Raw genomic sequence first — 19,558 nt, 5'->3', positions numbered from 1 at the left:
AGTTGACAACAACTCCCATCATCCCTGACCTTTCACCCTGCTGACTGATGGGAGTTTGAGCCCAACAGCCTCTGGTTGTTGAAGAAGGCTGGTATAGAGTCTTGAAGTATAGCTTTCACCATGGGCTTGGGAATAATCCCTGGCATACTTTTTAGTTCTCTCTCATATCCTCAAAACACATCATTTTGGGCACTGTTCAGAAGATGTCGAGCAGAGATGTTTGGGTCTTTTGGGGTGGGGGGAGTGGAGGAAATCTTCCTGTTGACAGGAGCGCATTATTCCTGGCCTTTGGTGGGAGAGAGTATCAGGGCTCACCCTGCTTGAGATTATTGGACTCCCCTTTCAGTCTCTTCCATCCTTGCCCTAGGCTGTAAATGCACTTACGCTGTGATCTAACGGCTCCTGTTCTGCAGGCTGTGATTTTGCTCCAGGGCTTGAGGACAGCAGACTACCTTCTCATGGAGGAGAAGGCTAAGGATGGTTACTAGCCATGATGGGTGTGCTCTGCCTTCCACTGCTGGAGGCAGTAATCCTTCTGAATACCTGTTTCTGGAAACCACCAGAGGGGAGAAGGATCTTGTGCTCAGGGGTCCTGCTGGCGGGTTTCCCACAGGCATCTAGTTGGCCAGTGTGAGAACAGGATGCTGGGATAGCTCAGTCGGTAGAGCATGAGACTTAATCTCAGGGTTGTGGGTTCAAGCCCCACGTTGAGCAAAGATTCCTGCACTGCATGGGGTTGGACTAGATGACCCCCCGTGGTCCCTTCCAACTATGATGTCTATGATTTTTCTATTACTAGACGGTCCACTGGGCTGATCCAGCAGAGCTCTTCTTACATTCTTAATCCAACCACGCCTCTCGTTCTGCTGGGTCAGAATCTCTGGCATCTTCCAGGTCAGCTGATGCATCTTGTTTCACTCCCACCAGGTGTGCCAGAAGTCTGGCGAGATCTCGCTACTGAAACAGCAGCTGAAGGAATCGCAGGCGGAGGTGGCTCAGCGGGGCAACGAGCTGGTGCTTCTGAGGGCCCAGCTGAGGGAAGCGAGGGCTGAGCTGCAGGCTGGTGAAGAGCAGGTGCTGGGCTTGCAGGAAGTGGCCCACACCAAGTCCTTGGAGCTGGAGGTGTGTGCCAACGAGCTGGCCAGGCGCAAGAGCGAGGCGGAGCTGCTGCGCGAGAAGGTGGGGCGGCTGGAGCATGAGTTGGAGGGACTGCGCAGTGCGGGCGGGGAGCTCTGCCCCCTGTTGGCCGAGTGCGACGAGGCCAAGGCCCAGCGCCAGGCAGCCGATACCCTGCAGGGCTTGCGCTCCCAGGCCGAACGGCTGCGCACCGAGCTGCTGTGCGAGCGCCAGCGCGGCGAGGAGCAGCGGGAAGCTTTCCACGCCGAGCGCGTCACTTGGCAGGGGGAAAAGGACAGGGTCATCCGCTACCAGAAGCAGCTGCAGCACAACTATATCCAGATGTACCGGCACAACCGTGACTTGGAGAGCCAGCTGCGCCACCTCAGCCTCGAACTGGAGGCCCGGGACATGGAGGAGTACGAGATGCACGGGGGCGAAGGCATCTGCTTCGAGGAGATTGCCGCCACCGAGATCTGACCGTGCCTGGAGGAAGAAGGCCTTGGTGAATAGGCTGTGCGGCTGCAGACAAGGGAACGTGCTCCGTCGGACGTGAGAATGGAGTGAGCTTGGGACCAGTGGTGGAGGGAGAAGTCTGCTATACCTGAATCCCACTGGGTAGCACTTGTTCCATTACTTAACTTGTCTGGGGAACTCCCCCCACCCCCACCAGCTTAACAGATTTCACTGCCAGTGAGATAAGACAAGGACCAGAAGCCAGGCAGTTTCACTGGGAGTTAGAGGCTGCTGAGGATTTTGTCAGTATTTTCCAGACCTGCCTTGTAGGGAGATGGGACTAACCTCTAACTAAGCCCGCCCTTTGGAATGTTGTAGCAGCAGCATCTTCTCCTCCTCCTCCATTCCCCACCCCTCCCCATGGGGAAGCAGCTGCCCTCTAGGTCCTAATGCTCCTCAGCCTCTCACAAAGGTGCTGGCTGTGGTAGAAAATGGCTACCACCGTTTTGCCTCCTGTTCTGTGGGCTGGAGATACGGTGAAGGCAGGAAGCTCTCTCTTCTGCCACTACCTGTATGAAGTGACCCAACTGGCCCTCAGCCACCACCTGGCTGGAAATTAGGCTGACGTGGCTTTGCTGACAGCCAGCTGATCCACTTAACTGATGGGAAGGAATTAGCATCGCCTGTTTTTAGGCTGGCTGGAGAAGCATTTTACAGGATGCTCTTTTGACCTTTGTCCCAGTCCCGGGCTGGGTAAAGTGAATCTAAATGGGGGGGGGGGGGGAGGGCATACAATCAAAAGCCACCGAGAGAACCCCAGATGCTGTGACTCTGACAAGTTGTACAAATTAAGCAAACTTGCACACATGCGCTTTGTTTGCATAATTTGTGCTGCTTACAGTAGTTATAAAGGGCAGGTTGTTTTGTAAGGTCCACACAAGCTATTTTTTTATAGTCATAAGGACAGCAATAATAAGAATGATAAATAGCAGGAAGACCCAACATCGATTCTCAGGATGCTGAATTCTGGTCCCACATTTAGTGCTTATTTCAGTGCTAAAGAACGTTCAGAAGAGCTCTGCTGGGTTAGACCAAAGGCCAATATTATGTTTCCACAGTGGCCAACCAGATACCTAAGGGTAGCTCACAAGCAGCGTATGAGTCTAGCAGCCCTCACCTGCAGTTTACCCACACGCACCTCAAAAAAAGCTGGTATTCAGTGTCAAACTGCTTCTGATGTATGGAAGTAGCATCTAGCAAATGTGACTGGTAGCCATTGTGTGGAATTACAGAAGAGATGCAGGCCTAACCTGATCTCACCCAAGGCATTGTGGGAAGACACTGTGCTAGGCTTGCTGAGGAAAAATAGTCTCCCTCTGTGCTGTGGAAGCAGGAGCCACCCCCTCCCCCAGCACCTCCCCAAGAAGACTAAAAGGCCAAAGCTTCTCAGGCATCTGCATTGGCTGACTGATGCCCTGCCACGTGCCCTAACCTTAACGGGACCAGGACAGCCAACGTGTCACAGTTTATAGACGATGTCTCTGAATTTCTATAGACGATGTCATCTGCATTCCTGCCCCATCCTCACTTCCATGATGAGTCCCGTCATGGAAAACAGGCAGGGTATAAGTAAATATGTAATAACAATGATGCCCAAGTTATTTTTATAGGACATTCCCAGATATTTGAACTTCTCTTGTTGTAAGCTGGGGATGTCTTGTTCTCCACACAAGAGCAGGGCCTGCCCATTCGCTTGGTGTTGCTGAGTCTTGTACCAGGGCTCCGAGTTACTTGCCAGCCCCACTCCTCCCTCCCCCCCCCCGGGGGGAACCCTGCTGCATGGGGATCTGGGATGTCCTTTCACCCCACCCCCAATTGCCTTTGTCGCTCCTGGTTGAGCTCTGATTTGAGAGTGCCTTTTGTTTGGCCTTGCTGCCTGGGTCTCCCCCCGACCACCGGCTGCCCTCCTCCAGCTTGTGCTTTTCTGCCCAGCTGTATCCACTCCCTGCAGGCTCCATAAGCTGCTTGAGGGCCCAGTGGTACTGCCTTTGAGCCTGCCTGCAGCACCGTCCTCACGATACACCCATTGCTTTCCTTTCATGCCTGGCTGGCAGAGTGCCCTGCTAGCTTCTGGTTCTCATGGAAGATGTGGGTAGGTCATCATTTGCCAGCCTAATGTCCTTCAGATATTTTGGACTACAGCTCCCATCAGCCTCGGCCGGCACACTGGCTAGGGCTGTTGGGAGTTGTAGTCCAAAATATCTGGAGGACACCAGGTTAGCAAAGGATCGGGTCAGTTGATGGACAGCGTCCCTTGACTGTTCCCAGATGCCTGCATTCTCCAGGTGTCTCAGTTCCATTCCACCTCATGGCTTCTAACCAAATGTGATTCAGTTTGAATCCTGGTTCTCTTTAATGCCTGGTTCCTGTTTTCAGTCCAGCCTTCCTTTCTGATCTTGCAGTACTCAGCTGTCCACTTTCTGTTGCAATTAGCTTGGAGGCAATTGAACACCAGAGTTGCTCCATCCAGTGTCCTCAAGCCCACACATCTTTAAAAATCTGTACTCAAGCTGCTTTTGGAAATGAGGAAAAAGCCCGGCCCAAATGCCCACCCTCTACTCTCACATCCAAATAGCCTAGGACCTTTTCTGCAGATGGGCTCTTCAGAGGGCAGCATCTCCACTTGCGGAGAGCGATGACCTCCATACCTGCTGTGGAAACCCTCCCTGCTAAATTAAGCTTTATGCTGCCCTCTAGCTTCCTGGAGGTAAAGTGCTTTCAAAAAGAGCTTCATTGCAAATACCCTGTGATATTTGCCCAGGAGCAAAAAAGGTCAGCGAAGCAGGGTCTTGTCTTCAGGGGTGCGGAAAAGTAATTTCCAGAGGAGCTTGACTGGGAGTGGCTGAATATCCTGTAAAGGAGAAAAGCTCTCTCTGGTGGAGAGATGTAGCCAGGCTGACTTCACATCCCTGGGGTTAACAGGGTATAGTTGAACAAGGAGGACTAGGAACAGGAATGAGTTATCATTTCAGCCAATGCAGGAAGAACCAGATGGCAGAGCAAACATGGCTCTGATAGCCACAGTGGCTCACCACCTTCTCCTTGACCACCCTGAGTTCTCCTTTGTGCAGCTAGTCCTTGATGTGCCCATCCTGCCAAGCTGGTCAGATGTTCTTAGCCCCGTCCCTCTGGCTGTGCAAGCGCTGAGCAGAGAAGCCTCTCCTTGAGTGACTTGTGACCAGAGTGCAGCCAAAGCCCAGCCTAGTTCAGCACCCTGCTTAAGCCGCTTTGGAAATAACAGCCCCATTGCTAGAGGAGGGACTGCCTGATATCTGCCAGCCTGGTCTAGCCTTAGCTCCAGTTCCTCCTGTTTATCCGCATGCAAGAAAATGAAAGAGCACACTCAAGAATTTGGGGAGGACGCATTCCAGCTCTGTATGATACTTTGGATTGTTTGCAGAAGGGAGTTTATGGCTTCCACGTTCACTTGGGAGATTGTTGTGCATTCCGAGAGAACAAGCCATCTCCGCCCACTTCCACCCCTGGTCATTCTTAACTCTCCTGCCCATAGCTATGGGAGTGCATGAGATTGGCGCCAGGGACACACAACACTAGACCAAAGGAAAAAGCTTGGTGCATGTTATTTCTGTGACTGTTGCTTACCTGATCCCTCTCTTCCCCTCCCTTTTTTTAGCACCACTTTGTGTTTTACTTTTTTTTTTTTACTTTTATTTCTGAAATTGTATATTTTCCAAGCTGTGTAAATTTCTTGTACAAACCAAAAGAAAAGTGTGAATTAAAAAAAGAAGAAGACGACAAAGCCACTTCTGTGTTTTTTAAGAAAAGCCACCTGGTGGTTTGATGGGTGAAGGTAGTGGAGCATGGAAGGATGAAGATAGGGTAGAATGGTTCTGATGATGGATGAGAAGCAGAGGTGGGTGGGCTGGTGGTCTTGCACTTGTTGCTGTATAAAAACTGGGTCCAAATGCACCTTGGTTCACAATTGCCACCTTCACTCAGTGGCTTGCAAAACATTTGTGGCAGCATCTTTTAAAAAATGCCCCATAGGGAATGTATCCACCTGGGAAATGGACACTCTCTGATCCAAAATAGCAACTTCAGCTCAGGGATAAGAAGAGGATGGATCTATCCCTTTCCTTTAGCAGATCTTCCCTATTAGGCAATAGCTGGGGGATGCTTTGAAACAGACATTAGGATTCCAGGCTAGAGATCCTCTGTAGGTCCTCCCCACGTGGAGTTCAGAGAAGAGGATTTTCCTTTTTGCTGGCTTGCAACATCATGACCATTGCAGAGCGGCTCTGAGGCTAGATGGAAACAGTGACCACCAGCTTGCTTTGCTATACGTCTCCTACTGGGACTGCTGCCTGTTATTTCTCTATGGATTTAGCATTTGAGTTTCAATGGAAGAAAGTGTTGGGTGAATATATTAAGCCCTGTTCCCTCCACTAATGATCTCGTGGACCCTCAGACGGTTGTCTCTCCAAAAGGAGAGAAGAAAATCCACAACTCACTTGCAGACGGATGTTCAGATGTGTTAAAACAGTGCCATTGCCTAAGTGCTCAACCTCAACTAGCCAAGTGTCTAAAAAGTGGCCAGGCTGGTTTAAAGGTGCCAGCCCTACATCCTGCTATCTGAAACCTCCACTCGAATGAGAGCTGTACAAAGTTCCATATGCCAAAAACAACTCTGTTGCCTGCTCACTACAGCATGAAGTTTGTTGCAAAGCAACTAGTCCTGGTTGCAGCTGTCCCACTTACAGCTGCTCATGAAAGCATCTTCTTGGTGGGTTTTGGAAACAGAACACCTGATTCCTCTTGAGGCTGGTCCTATGATAGGTGCACCTGCGCTTCCCTGCTGCTACTCCGGAAATGGGAAGCTTGACATGTTCCCTTAAGCCCCCTGCTTGCTAAGTGGTTTCCCTTCTTACTCACCCAGCCAGTAGTTTGCTTCAGCGGTACCACTACTTTTCTGAGCAATAGGCAGCCATCATAAACAGGTCCTTTGCTGACAGTGGGGGCTTGCAGCCATTTCGAAGGCCTGGGCTGGCCACGTTCTTCAGGACATGTCGCTTTGTCCACGGCATTACCTGGCTCTCTTCGGCACCTTCACCACAATCTCCATAGGCTCCTTGGCTTTGTTGCGATAGGCCTGGCGGATGATGTCCACAGCTCGTTGGTGGGTCACGTTCTGCAAACTCTCCCCTTCCACTGCAACCAGCTCTTGGCCCGCCTAGCAAAAAGAACCCAAAGGAGTTAGAAAGGGAGGCCCAGTATTCCAAATGTATTATATCGGGGAAGAGATGTAGCTCAAGAAGAAGGACTGCAGCTCAGTGACAGAACATCTGCCTCCCATGCAGAAGGTCTCAGGTTCAACCCTGAGCATCTTCAGGTAGGGCTGGGAAAGACCCCTGTCTGAAACCTGCCAGGGAGCTCTTAGAGCAGAAGCATGGTAGGTGCAGCTACACTTCAGAGCTAGAGTCACCAAATATACACGGGAACCAAGTTGTCTTAGCTATGGTGATGCTGCACGGAACAAGCCCCTCAGCTGACCTACCTTTCTTGTGTCTCACTTGTGTAAGCAGCTCCATCTTTGCTATGCCCCTTGGTACTCTGTATCTGCCTTCCTTAACCATCCAGATGTTTTGCGCTACACCCTTCAGCCCCAGCTAGCATGCTGACTGAGGCTGATGGATATTACAGTCTAAAACAGGAGCAGCCAACATGGTGTCCTCCAGATGTTGTGGAATACAACTTCCATCATCCCTGACCTTTGGCCATCTTGGTGGATGGGGATTGTAAGCCCAAACATCTAGTGAGCACCAGGCTGGGGAACACTGCACATATTCTTCAGTGCTGGTTCCTTGGATATGATGCCCTCGGTAAGCTCCCTCCCCTGAACGAGACCTCTTTCTCACTGCAATTGTTGCTGCCCAACAACTTGCCTCTCCCGTTGCCTTCAGTGGGCACCACAGCTTGCCCATTGCAAGGTGTGCAGAAGTGACTGCTCTTGATCTTTGCACTGCTCAGGAGGTTGAAGAGAGGAGCAAAACAGGAAGTAACAACAGGGAGGAGGAACAGTATGTCCAGGAGCCTCCAGAGATTGGCAGCGGGTCCCCTGTTCAGATGTGGACCTTAGCAGATGCCCAGCAATGCCACAAGAACATAAGAACAGTCTGCTGGATCAGGCCCATCTAGCCCATCACCCTGTTCTCACAATAGCCAGGCAGATGCCTGTAGCAAAGTGGCAAGGAGGACCCAAGGGCAAGAGCACGCCCCTTCTGCAATTTCCAGCAACTTGCGTTGAGAACCACAACTGCCTCTGACTGTGGTTAGTAGCCATCAGTTTTGTTGACTTGTCTTTAAAAGCCATTCCAACTGGTGGCCATCACAGCCTCCTGTTGGAGAGAGTCCCATAGTTCAGTTACGTGTCAAGCGACAATGCCGAGCTGGATATTGCATCCTGAGTTAGCAGAATAGCTGGATCCCTGTGAATAGCAGTAACGCAAAAGCTAAGCTGCAGAGAGAGAGAGAGAGAGAGAGAGAGAGAGAGAGAGAGAGAGAGAGAGAGACTCCTGTCTCTGGGCTTGGCAGGGAGGTGGTCTGGCCACAGAGAAGGGAGCTTTGAAGAAACTGGCAAGCCTTAGGTCAACACCCTCCTCCACCAGCAGCCCTCCATAAATATCGCAGAGGAGTGTCACCTGTGCCTCTAGCCAGCCATTGACCGTTTCTCCCCGCCACAGCAACCTGGGGGACCATTAGGCTTCCCCCCCTCCAGAGCCACCTGGCAATCTGGGCCTGCCGTCCCCTCAGCGAAGAGGCCACCGAGGGGGAAATCTAATTACAGCTGCTCCCGGGGACAGATGAAAAGTTGCCTGGTGGGCGGGCCAAGGCCCACAATGGTTCTTTGTCAGCGCCCGGCCTCATTACGCAGGCCTTGTGAAATGCCGCACAGCGCCCTGAACCGTGGGGAACCCTGAATGGCACAATGGGGTGTGTATGCCTGCCGCTGGGGCCCTCGGCCTCATTATAGGACAAAGCACAATGAGCGTTTACTTGGTGGGGAGGGGGCGGATGTCTTAAAAGGGTGAAACCGCGCAGGGAGGTAGGGCTGTGGGGATGTCAGATGGGAGGCGCAACCCCTTTGCCATGGAAGGGGCAATGTAAGTGGGTGGGGTGGGGGTCAGATTCCTGGTATGGCCACCACGGCACACTCTTCTGTTTGGGAGCCAGGAGACTGGCTTGCTCAATGTGGGTTGGTGGCTCCTTAGAAAGCTTTGATCACTCTTTCGCAAACACAGGGATCAGTGTGGCTCACTTGGGATTCCCCTGCTTGTGATCTAGTGATCCCATCCCAGTCCTGTGGTGATGGACTCTGAGACATACGGTAAATACTCTGGAATAAGGTGGGTCTGTTTTGTAGAGATGCCTTGAACCCTAGTTGTGGATTACGGGAAAATCCTGTGTTGCTAGCATAACCCAGTGTGTCCTCATACTGGGACAAAAAAGTGGGATAAAGATGTCATTGATTAATGAATAAATAGATCCAGGCTTTGCCGATGAAGGTCTCCCTCCCTGGCAAAGGGATATGATATGGCACACTTGTAGGATTGTTATATTACCTTCCTGTATATGGATTTGACTGGCTGAAATCTCTCTGTCTCTTTTTTTTACTCTTTCCACATTAGTCCCACTTATGCACCGATCTTTTTAGATTACAATGGTTTCATCAAGATCCTACAAGCTGCAATAGATTCATCCATGCAGTCTTTTTCAGTTGTACAGTAAAAGTGTGCTTGCTTTGAAAGCAATTTATTAATTCATAGCAATAGGAACAGAGGAGTAAATTTAGTAGGTTCTATGTGTCCCAGTTCCACACAGAAGCTGCAGTCCTGTTCATCTTTGGGGATTAAGCTCCCTTGCACTCGGGAGGAGTTACTTTTGAGTAAGCTTGCATAGGATTAAGGCTGCATGAACAGTGGTGCAGAGGGACAGGCTGCTTTGATGGGAGGAGGAGAGGGGAAGAACAGACTGTAGAGACAGCAAAGCGAGAGTACAGGGATTAGGGAAGGAGAGAGATTGCTGCCTGCTCTATTACAGACTCCCCTGGGTGACCTTGGCCAAATTGTTTCCCTGTTAGTATGGGGGATAGGAGGGAGGGTGCTGTCCTGCTCTGCTGGTGGTTTATTTTGGGGGGGGGGAGGAGCTGGATGTGCAAGCTGCACAAATCCTATTGAAAGTGCACAGAGTAAGTGTTGTTTGCTGCATCCTGCAGAAGCTGTGTATGTTGCTGTGGGCAAGCTGAGAAGAAATATATAATGGCTATGCAAAGATCAGCTACCCTAGGGACAGCCCATGTGCTGCACTCCAGATCCTGTTGACCTCACACCATCCCTAACCATTGAGCCATGGTGACTTGGGCTGATGGGAGTTATAGTCCTGTAACATGGAGAGCACACACTACATTGGCTTCCTAGACCAGGCTTTCTCAACCTTGGGCCCCCAGATGTTGGACTACAACTTCCACCATCCCTGGCCACTGTCCCTGCTAGCTAGGGATGGTGGGAATAGCAGTCCAATAACAGCTGGGGACACAAGATTGAGATAGGCTGGCCCAGACCATCAATAACTGAGTAGTGCTTTGCTCTGGGTGTATGAGTGGGCTGATTGTAATACTCAGCTGCTAAGTAGAGAAACAAGGAAGGTTTGTGGGTGGGGGGTACCTGGCCTCTGTATGGCGCTGGTGCCGCTGAAAGCCAGCCTTGCTTTGCTGCTCTGCTTACCTCCAGTTCTCCACTCAGGGATGCTGCTCCTCCCGGAAAAATCTTTTCAATCTTCACCATTGGCTGCAATTTGGACTCTATGCCACCGGAAATACTGATCCCTGGAAAACAAAGTAGTTCTCTGTGAGCACTTGGTAGTAAGTTGGAAAAGTGGCTGAGCCAATACAATCCACTGCCAATACCATCCTCCCTCCCTGGAGAACAGGAGCACTAGGTGTGCCAACAGCCGGGAACAGCAGGTGGTGCCAGAGAGTTGCACACATGCTTCACTTGCAATTCGGCAAACAATAGGCCTGCAAACTCCTTAAGCACATGGTCTTCCAATTTGGTGTCCTGACCTTGTGAGGTAGCAGGACCAAGTCAAAAGGTTTTGCGGCTGGAAGCAAAAGACTTCTCCATGACTGTTAAAAGTGGCATAATACTGCTTTAAATGTATGGTGTGGATGAGACCTAATTCTAAACGGGTGTTCACCACCTTGTTTATCAGTCCTCCAAAGCAGGGTAGTCCTGCTGAAAAATCAGAGAGGTTTCTGAACTTTCCCTTGTCAGGAGAAGGAGAGGTCCTTCAGCCTTCCAGATGTTACTGAACTACAGCTCCTGTCCTCCTTCACCATTGGCCACACTGGCTGGGGCCGATGGGAGTTGAGTCCAATCTCCCTTCTCCTGTTCTAGGGAAATGGGAAGTACAGTCCAGGCCACCACAGGGGAACACAAGCAACCTGGGTAGCAAATCATTGCAATGCTCCTCCCAGACTGAAGGGAGTCTGTAGCTGCTATCCACTTTGCTGGAGGTGACAGGAAGGGCTATCCATATGTGACCCCCCTCCCTTTGATACCTTCCAATGAATTGAAGCCTGAAATCTCAGATCTATTCCTTTCGGTAGCCTGAGATTCCTCACCTCATAATAGTCAGAGTTGAGAGCTGTTTCCTTAGCTGTACGCAAATCACCTAGGAGGAAGGGCTGGGACCTTTGCTTCCATTTCCAGGGCTGTCAGCGGTGCCTTTAACTTACCCAGAGACTGTTTGCTCTTGGACAGGTTGACCGTCAGCAGCTCATATTCTTCCTCCAGGACATCACTGGGGCCATTTTGGTGCAGGCCCTCTTGGTCAGCGGCCGGGGCGTCCTTGAAGAGCTGCTTCAGCTGGGGCCTACCTCTTCGGGGCCTGTTGACAGCAGAGTACAGGGTGTCCTTGGCAGGCTGGACTTCCCCATGTGGCCCCCACACTGTGGCTTTGCCATGGCTTGACTTGGGCGTGCGAGGCCTCCCTCGGCCAGGCCGCTCGTCCCCTTGCTTTTGGGGTTGCCCCGCCTCTTCCCGAGGGGGTGGTGCTCGCGTGGGGCTCGCTGACATTTTTGCTGGCTTGCTTAGGAACCAGTGGGGCTGCCCACCGCCCCCAGCAGTTGAGGCGGAGATGCTGTGGGAGGCGTAGGCATCCACTGGCACGTCGGGAAGAGGGGTATAGCCTCGGGGGTGAGTCCGTCTAGGGCTGGATGAGAGCTGCAGGCCTTTCATCCTATCCTTCAGCGCTGCTGCTGCTGCTTCCTCCGCCTTCCCTCCTTTCTCCTCGCTGGTCACTGGCTTCAGGAGGAAGCTGCCCCGGAAATCTGAAACCAGAGTTACAGGATGTGACCATCACCCGAGCAGCCCTGTCCTAGCAATCCTCAGAAAAAGGGAAAGCAACTGGGTGAGATGGGTCTAGTATCTGAATGCCTGAAGTGAACTTGGAAGGAACTGTAGCTCCGTGGGAGAGCATCTGCGCTGCATGCAGGTCTCAGGTTCAGTCCCTGGCTAGGAATGTTCCCTGCCTGACACCCTTGAGAACTGCTTCCAGTCAATAACAAGCTGTTTCTACACTTATGGTCTGGGTTTTAGGCAGTTTCCTCTGTCTGTAACTTGTGGAAAGGACTGGAAATGTGTGGTTGAAGTTGGCTAATACTTCCCAGTTCCTTGGTTGCACTGGTACTTCCATGCAGATAAGGATTTTTGAAATAGCAACCAACTTCAACCTTGTTCAAAACATAACATTTTGAGTTAATGTCGCCATACTGAATACAAAAGAAATGGCTAATTGTCTCGACTGCGCTTCCTCGGCTGAGATTTTTTGGAGGTGTGTGTGTGTGTGTGTGTGTGTGTGTGTGTGTTAGGAGGAATCACAAATATGGCCCTTCCCAATAGTTACCACAATACCTATGTGCCATTCTCGGTTCCTAGGTAAGGAGCTGGCTTAAAGCACGTCAGTCCAATGGTCCCCCTCTTTTCAGAGCACCATCTCTCCCTATGAGCAGAGGCTCACAGAAGATTTTCACCAGCCCTGCTCTCTGAGTTAACTGAACCAGAGGTGCCAGATATTTGGGCCCGACACCCTCCTTTGCCAAACACACCCCAGATTTTGCAGAAACCCCAACGCTGCAACTGGAACATCTCTTGCAAATGAAATGAAATGCACACATTCATGCCATCTGTATTATAACTCACTCCCAAACTCAAACTCAAAGTCTTTCCCCCCACGCACGGTGTGTGTGTGACCCCAAGGATGAAGGCTGGGGACTCACCAGGCACTGGGGTGATGAGATGTCTCTTGGGAGGTGTTTCTTGCTGTGCTGGGCGGAGAGCAGGTGACCTCACTGTGAAGAGGGAAAGGTGGACAAATTGAGCTTCATTTTCTTTTGCACAGTGATCTTGTTTGGCATCATGGCCAGCCCTTCTTCCTGGCTACTTTCCCCTCAAAGGTTACCGGTAATTTCTAGAGAAAAAGGAGCTTCCGGGGCTTCGGAAGTCAGGCCTTCTTCTTCTATAGAAGGCTTATTCGCCCTACTCCCAGGAGAGTATTATGTATGTATATATACATACACAAGCTAAGCTCACACTCTGTGATGAAGGAGGATGTGCTATGTACATGTTCAGAAACTCCCTCGTACTTTGCATTAAGGATGAGGCCTTCCAGATATTGCTGGACTCCACGTTCCATCAGCCTCAGCCACCATGGCCAAGGATCTGGGATCTTGGGAGTTGGAGCCCAGCCCCATCTTGGAGGACCACATGTCTCCCTTCCCTGCTTTACACAACTCCAGGCTCAGTTGCTGGCACTCAGGATAGGTTGAAGGCACAACTGGCAGTGGAGACTGGCAAGCCAAGGGACTGGCTGGGGCCCCTAGATAGTCAACGGGTCCACTGCCACTTTTCTCACATTGCACGGGGCAATTGCTAGTTGCATGAATGGCACTACATTCATTTTGCCCATGGGTGTAGCCAAGGAGGGCAGGGGGGCAGCTGCCCCCCTAAATCAAGTAGATCAATAAAAATACTTAACTAAGCTTCTGCCCCCTAACATGAAGCCTGCCCCTCCCCCCAACATAAATCCTGGCTTCAACCATGATTTTGTCTCTTGGTGCCAAGAAGAACTGAGCAGAAAAATCAACAGTCATTTGGAATAAATATTCAGATGGTTTGCAAGAAATGTTGATTCAGCTGAGCTCTCCCCAAATCACCCCATTTGCTTTCTTTTCAGGACAAATAAATAGACTGAAATAATCCTTTCCTCGTGGCAACCCTTTTAAATAGGAATGTTTTCCACCAACTGCTTCTAGCATCCATAAAATTAAAGAGAGCTTTGAGAAGCCCCCCCCCAAAAAAAATCCATCACCCTCCCCCAATATAAAAGTAGGTGGGGGAGGGAAAGTGTCCCCCCTCCTTCTTCCACCTGTGATCCTTGCTGGTTCCTTCCCCACCTGTTCTGCTCTTCAGGGCATCATAGGCTTCGAGCTCCACTGGCACAACCATACTGTCAAAACGGCCCAGATCCGTGGGGGTGATCACATTCCTGTAAAAATAAAAAGTGGGAGAGAAGACTCATGGGTGTCTGGTGGCTCAACTCTCTGCTCATGCAATGCAGCTGTTTTGGGGGAAGAACATGGCAAATAACCAAAGAGTACCGGAAGGAAGCAATGGTCACCCTGGGCATGTCTGGGATGATGCGCGCTTCCCTCCTGCGCTCCCTCTCCCCACCCTCTGAGTTTAGTGGTGCAGTTCACCCTCCCACAGTTTATTGCTTCCTGTTCCTACCTGATATCTCTGAGGAGAAGCAACTTTTCGGGCCGGTCGAGAATCGCCAGGAGTGGCCTCACCAGATCTTCCACCCCACTTTCTTGGATGTACTGTGTGTTGGGGGGAAAGTAACCATCAGCAGAGATCAAATGGGAGCCCCATCTTGCTATTCAGTTTGAAGCAGCAACAGATCCCCTGATCCCCGTTACTACTCTTTGTTGCTCTAGGATGGGTGGGGAGTTTAATCCTGCTTTCTGTAAGGAACTCTTTCCCAGAATAAGCAGAATTGAACTGCCTGGGCATCAATGGATGGCTGGGGGGTTCAATCTGGCTTTCTGTTGGGATCTTCAGCTGTACCAGATGTGAAGCAGGTGTTCATTTGGGGAAAATGGGGAGGCCTGGCAGGCCAAAACTGGGCCTCAGACCCAAGGTGGTTCCCCCTCCCTGACCCAAAGTTGGACTCCTATCCCTCATCAATTGTTTGGTCCTGGCTTCAGGTGGGCAATGTGTGGCCCCAGCAGCAATCACTTCAGATTTCAAGAGTCAGGCTGGGAGGGGGGCAGAGAACAAGGCATGTCAGAGATACAGTGTGGTGCTGGTGTTACAGAAAGAGCGCAAGAAAATAGGTAGCCACCCCACATTGGGCTCTGCTTCTGCCCATTGCTGGTTTCAGCGCTGCCCACTGTTTGTAAGTGGCCCTCAACAGATTACTCCCAAGGGAGTGTGATCCTTGACAGGAAAATCTAAGAGAATACAGACAGTGGACCTATCTGCAGACTGAGCCATTTTAATCAGAATGCTATCCTTAAACATTTTAATAAAGCATTTTAAGGTCGCAGTCCTAGACACACAAGAATGTAACACACACGCGCACCATGAACACAATTCAATATGCATAGGGCTGAATTGCATGCTTGTAGGTGGAAGTCTTTATTAGTTTATAGGATTCCTGATAAGCGATAAGTAATCCTGCCCTTAGCGGTCTTAGCAAAAAGAAACCCGTTTCAGGGTGGCTGCTGCATCAGGCTATCAAGCAATCCTCTCCCTGCCCTAGTTTCATTTGTCCCTCTCTGCACGAAGATTAGTGCCCCCCTCTCTTCCTTGGGCTTCCCAGAAGCAATCTTGGGAATGAGTTTCAAAAATGTGCTAGCTCAGAGCTCCCTCTAGTGGCACATCAAAGGTCAACAGGAATGGTGAGAAGTGGGAGGGACCAAACTGGTGAGGGCAAACATTCCATATCCTGCAAGTGTCCCAGAAAAACCAGGACATCACATTTTTTCTCACAAGAGGACACTGGCCTTTTTGGGTGCTGTGACCTCACGCAATTGCGCACAGCGACCTCCCTCATCTTGCATGGCACCCATGCCCAAAAAGCACTGGGTGGTTTTTTTTGGGGGGGGGGATTGCAGTGCAAAATGGTGCAAGATCAAAGCACCAAAAATGGCCACTGTCCTCTCGTGGGAAAAAATGGGAAGATGGCATCCCGGTTTTTGCCTTTGATGCATTGGAGGGTATGTAAGACCTTCAAAGCTGCAGTGAAGGTTGGATTGCCAGACATGCCAATGCCTGCTTTGCCCTACCAGATTTTCACCCTAAGCCTGTACATAATTTGTTGTTGTTGTTTAGTCGTTTAGTTGTGTCCGACTCTTCGTGACCACATGGACCAGAGCACGCCAGGCACTCCTGTCTTCCACTGCCTCCGGCAGTTTGGTCAAACTTATGCTGCTAGCTTCGAGAACACTGTCCAACCATCTCATCCTCTGTTGTCCCCTTCTCCTTGTGCCCTCCATTTCCCCAACATCAGGGTCTTTTCCAGGGAGTCTTCTCTTCTCATGAGGTGGCCAAAGTATTGGAGCCTCAGCTTCAGGATCTGTCCTTCCAGTGAGCACTCAGGGCTGATTTCCTTCAGAATGGATAGATTTGATCTTCTTGCAGTCCATGGGACTCTCAAGAGTCTCCTCCAGCACCATAATTCAAAAGCATCAATTCTTTGGCCATCAGCCTTCTTTATGGTCCAGCTCTCACTTCCATACATCACTACTGCACAGAATAGGCTCCAAATAAAAACAAGCAAACCAACTGTGGCCACAAACACTCTTACTCCACTTTAAGAGTCATCTGTGTCTCCCCCCACCCCAAGAGTCCTGGGAACTGTAGTTTGTCAAGGGAGCTAAGAACTGTTTGAAGATTTTCAACACATCACAAATCTCAGGATTCTTTGGTGGGGAAGCCATGACGCTTAAAGCAAAATGAGAGGCTCTTAGTTAAATGAATGCAAAGACTGCCAAACCATGTGCCAGAGTGAGACAAAATGCAAGAGCCTCATGTTGGACCATCCTGTTAATCGTCCTGTTTGGCACAGTAGTCACCAGCCTGGTGCTTCTGGGAAGCCTGTCAGCAACAGGACAAATGGGATGCCTTAAAGCACAGCCTTACGGAAGAGAGGTACAAACGTAACTGAAGGCAGAGTGAGGCAACTATAGATCTTGTTGCAAGACATTTCACAATCAAGGGAGAGATCGGCCCATTCAGGCACCATGGCACACATGGCAGCTGTCCTCCATCCTTACCCGGGTGCAGTGTCTCAGCACAGCTGCCACTTCATCCTCCATCAGCAGCTTCCTGGCCATGTCTTCAATAAGCAGCAGGTGGCTCTCGGTGACTTTGCTGCGCTCCGTGCCATTGTACTGGGGAGAGGAGCCCAAGGAGGGGAAAAAGCGGCCTTTTTCTGGGAGGGGCACCACAGAAAGTCAGTGCAAAAACATAAAGCATGAGGCCATTAGCCACCTGGAACCACAAGCCTGAAATGTACGCATGCACTTGAAATCTTATGTCTGTGAGTAACTACTGGCATTGCACATGCAAGTTATTCTGTACTCACAAGCACCCCAGTGTAGATGAAGATGGCCAGGGTGCTGGATTTGGATATGGGATGTTCAGGTGTTGTACATTCACAGCTGAGAAAGGAAAGGCGTGAAGAAGTGGCAATTGATATCAACACAAAAACACACATACACACGGGTTTCCAAAGGCATGCTCACGCGAAGCTACATGCTTGTTGGCCAAGGCACAGCATGCCTTCCTGCTCAGTTACCCCGTCTCAGAGTGCGGGTGACAATCTTCTGTACGACGCTAACTGCAGGCAAGAGGGTGAGATGGGAAGAAAGAGCAAAGACAAATAGTTTGGAATCTGTAGTGGAGAAGGGCAAATTGGAGGGAAGCGGGGGCCATTTTGGACTGGTCTCTGCTCTGTCTGATGAAAAGGGAGAAAAGGAAAACTACTGCCATTCTGCCTTTTGGAGAAGTGTTTTTTTTCACAATTTGTGCAAGTCTGACAGACAATGCTGTCTCTACCACCTACTGGCTCCTACAGATTGTTTTATGTGTGTGTTCTTCAACCAGTCACGGTGGAATAATTGTGCATTAGTGATGGGTTTATACCGGGCCATCCACACATCTTTCTGCTTTCTTAGTTGTCCCGCGATGTTTCCCCAATGTTAGTGCATTCTTACCATATAGAGGGGCACGTCTGCGTCTAGTGCAACACAAGTGAAATGATGCCCCCCCCCGCTCCAAACATTTGTGGTGTGAAAAGTTACAGGATTTCAGCAGCGAGTTACAGAATGTGCACTGACTGCACAAAGCAGTATGCACGCCTTGGACCTTTGCAAGTGCAAACAGCAGCAAAAGCAGAAGGGTGTATGACTGCCCCAATAGCATCACGAGCACAAATAATCACAGAAAAGATGCCTGAAGAAGACCATATTCCCTCATGGTCAAACCTTCCAGGGCCCACATACCAGTGGTGGGTGTGGCCAAAATGTATTACTGCACTTCAAAGGACCCAGCCCAGCCAGGTAAAATAACTAGACAAGAGCACGGAGCAGGGCCTGAGCAGAGTTTCTGAGGCCCAGAGAGAGCAAGATCTGGAGAAGGGGCCACATTTGGCTCCTGGCCCTGAGGCTCCTCCCCCCTGACATAGGGAGGCAGGCCAGTATACAGTACAATTCTCTGTGCCACATTTCCCCATGTTTCCCAGAGACTTTTCCTGACACTTCCAGTTTAGTGATGAAATGCTGAAGCAAGGGTTATGACAACTTGTTCTGCCAAATGTGACCTCCAGAGGATTAATGTGCCTCACAGACAGACTCTGGCCACCTTCCTGTCTGTAGACAGATTCTTGCTCTAGCTGCTTCACATCAAAGCATCAGCATTTGGCAAATGCACTTCCGTTGTGCTCCCTTGTTGCTCGGGGCAAGAACCTCCCAACCAGTAGAAAGGATGAAAGGCCAAATGGAAAAGCCCTTAGCACAGAATGGAAGATGCTGTTTCTCAGTGCTCTACTAAATGAACCAACAGCCCAGTCTACATCCACCTGGTAAAATGGGCCCCTAATCTTGGCTAGGCCAGATTCCGGGGCCTTCTCTTTTGGTCATGGTTTGCGGAGAGAAATGGACAGCCAAGAAAGGAACAGAAATTCTCCAGCTCAGCTGTTGATATAAATAGGAATGGTGATTGGTTCCGCTGCCTGCTGGCTGGCAATCACATTCAGGCTGTGTACGCACTATAAGCTTTAAAGCACATTCAAAACACACTCTTGCCCTTTCTGAGCATTGTAGTTTGTTAAGGGTCATTGGGAATTTTAACTCTGTGAGGGGAAATGCTCACACACTTATTCTCCCTGCTTCTGTCCCTGCCCAATAAAGGGGGAAAGCCTTGTAGTGAAAGGTTTGTTTCTCCCCACCAAAAATCTCAGTGGACCTTGCTGCCATGCGCAAGTTTACAATCAAGCAGGACCAGAGTACTGTGTTCTCTGGAGGATGCTAGAAACAGGACATCTTTTTGTTACCTTTCTCGCCATCAGACCGCGCTGGGGATTTGGACCGCCTCTGTGTCTGTGGTGACCCAGCTGCCGAGCTTGGCTTCCCTGTCTGGGTGCTTTTAAAGAACAGGTTCACGAGGGTTTTGGAGCGCTGGAGCGTGGGCTTCTTCTCTGAGGAGACCGGCTTCTCTTTCTTCCTCTGGCGTTTCTCCTCTGGGGCAAGAATCCAAAAAGTCATACCTGAAGATCATAGGCGTGGGATAACCCAAAATATGATCCTTCCCCACTCCAGCTCCATTGACAGTGTATTGTGGGT

At 50.4% G+C, this 19,558-nt stretch overlaps 2 protein-coding genes across 10 annotated transcripts in view; one reads left to right on the top strand and one right to left on the bottom strand.

Annotated features, from left to right (window-relative positions):
- The window catches only part of LZTS2 (leucine zipper tumor suppressor 2), a 68,491-nt gene extending 63,099 nt beyond the window's left edge, over window positions 1-5,392 (top strand). For all 9 annotated transcript variants that reach the window (XM_083615324.1, XM_083615326.1, XM_083615328.1 and 6 more), the window contains one exon: window positions 928-5,392. In XM_083615324.1, coding sequence (XP_083471450.1) covers window positions 928-1,596 — 669 coding nt within the window. In that variant the 3' untranslated portion in view covers window positions 1,597-5,392. The remainder of the gene's footprint in view (window positions 1-927) is intronic.
- The window catches only part of PDZD7 (PDZ domain containing 7), a 27,791-nt gene continuing 13,255 nt past the window's right edge, over window positions 5,023-19,558 (bottom strand). Inside the window, exons 8-15 of the mRNA XM_083615305.1 lie at window positions 19,270-19,455; window positions 16,991-17,148; window positions 14,439-14,530; window positions 14,105-14,196; window positions 12,929-13,000; window positions 11,387-11,980; window positions 10,374-10,474; window positions 5,023-6,823 (exon numbers count right to left, since the gene is read on the bottom strand). Coding sequence (XP_083471431.1) covers window positions 6,677-6,823; window positions 10,374-10,474; window positions 11,387-11,980; window positions 12,929-13,000; window positions 14,105-14,196; window positions 14,439-14,530; window positions 16,991-17,148; window positions 19,270-19,455 — 1,442 coding nt within the window. The 3' untranslated portion in view covers window positions 5,023-6,676. The remainder of the gene's footprint in view (window positions 6,824-10,373; window positions 10,475-11,386; window positions 11,981-12,928; window positions 13,001-14,104; window positions 14,197-14,438; window positions 14,531-16,990; window positions 17,149-19,269; window positions 19,456-19,558) is intronic.

Source organism: Podarcis filfolensis (assembly GCF_964270895.1).
Source record: "Podarcis filfolensis genome assembly, chromosome: 5".
In the NCBI taxonomy this organism is placed as follows: domain Eukaryota; kingdom Metazoa; phylum Chordata; class Lepidosauria; order Squamata; family Lacertidae; genus Podarcis; species Podarcis filfolensis.
Note: the sequence above shows the minus strand (reverse complement) of the source record. Positions and strands in the feature narration are given on the sequence as shown.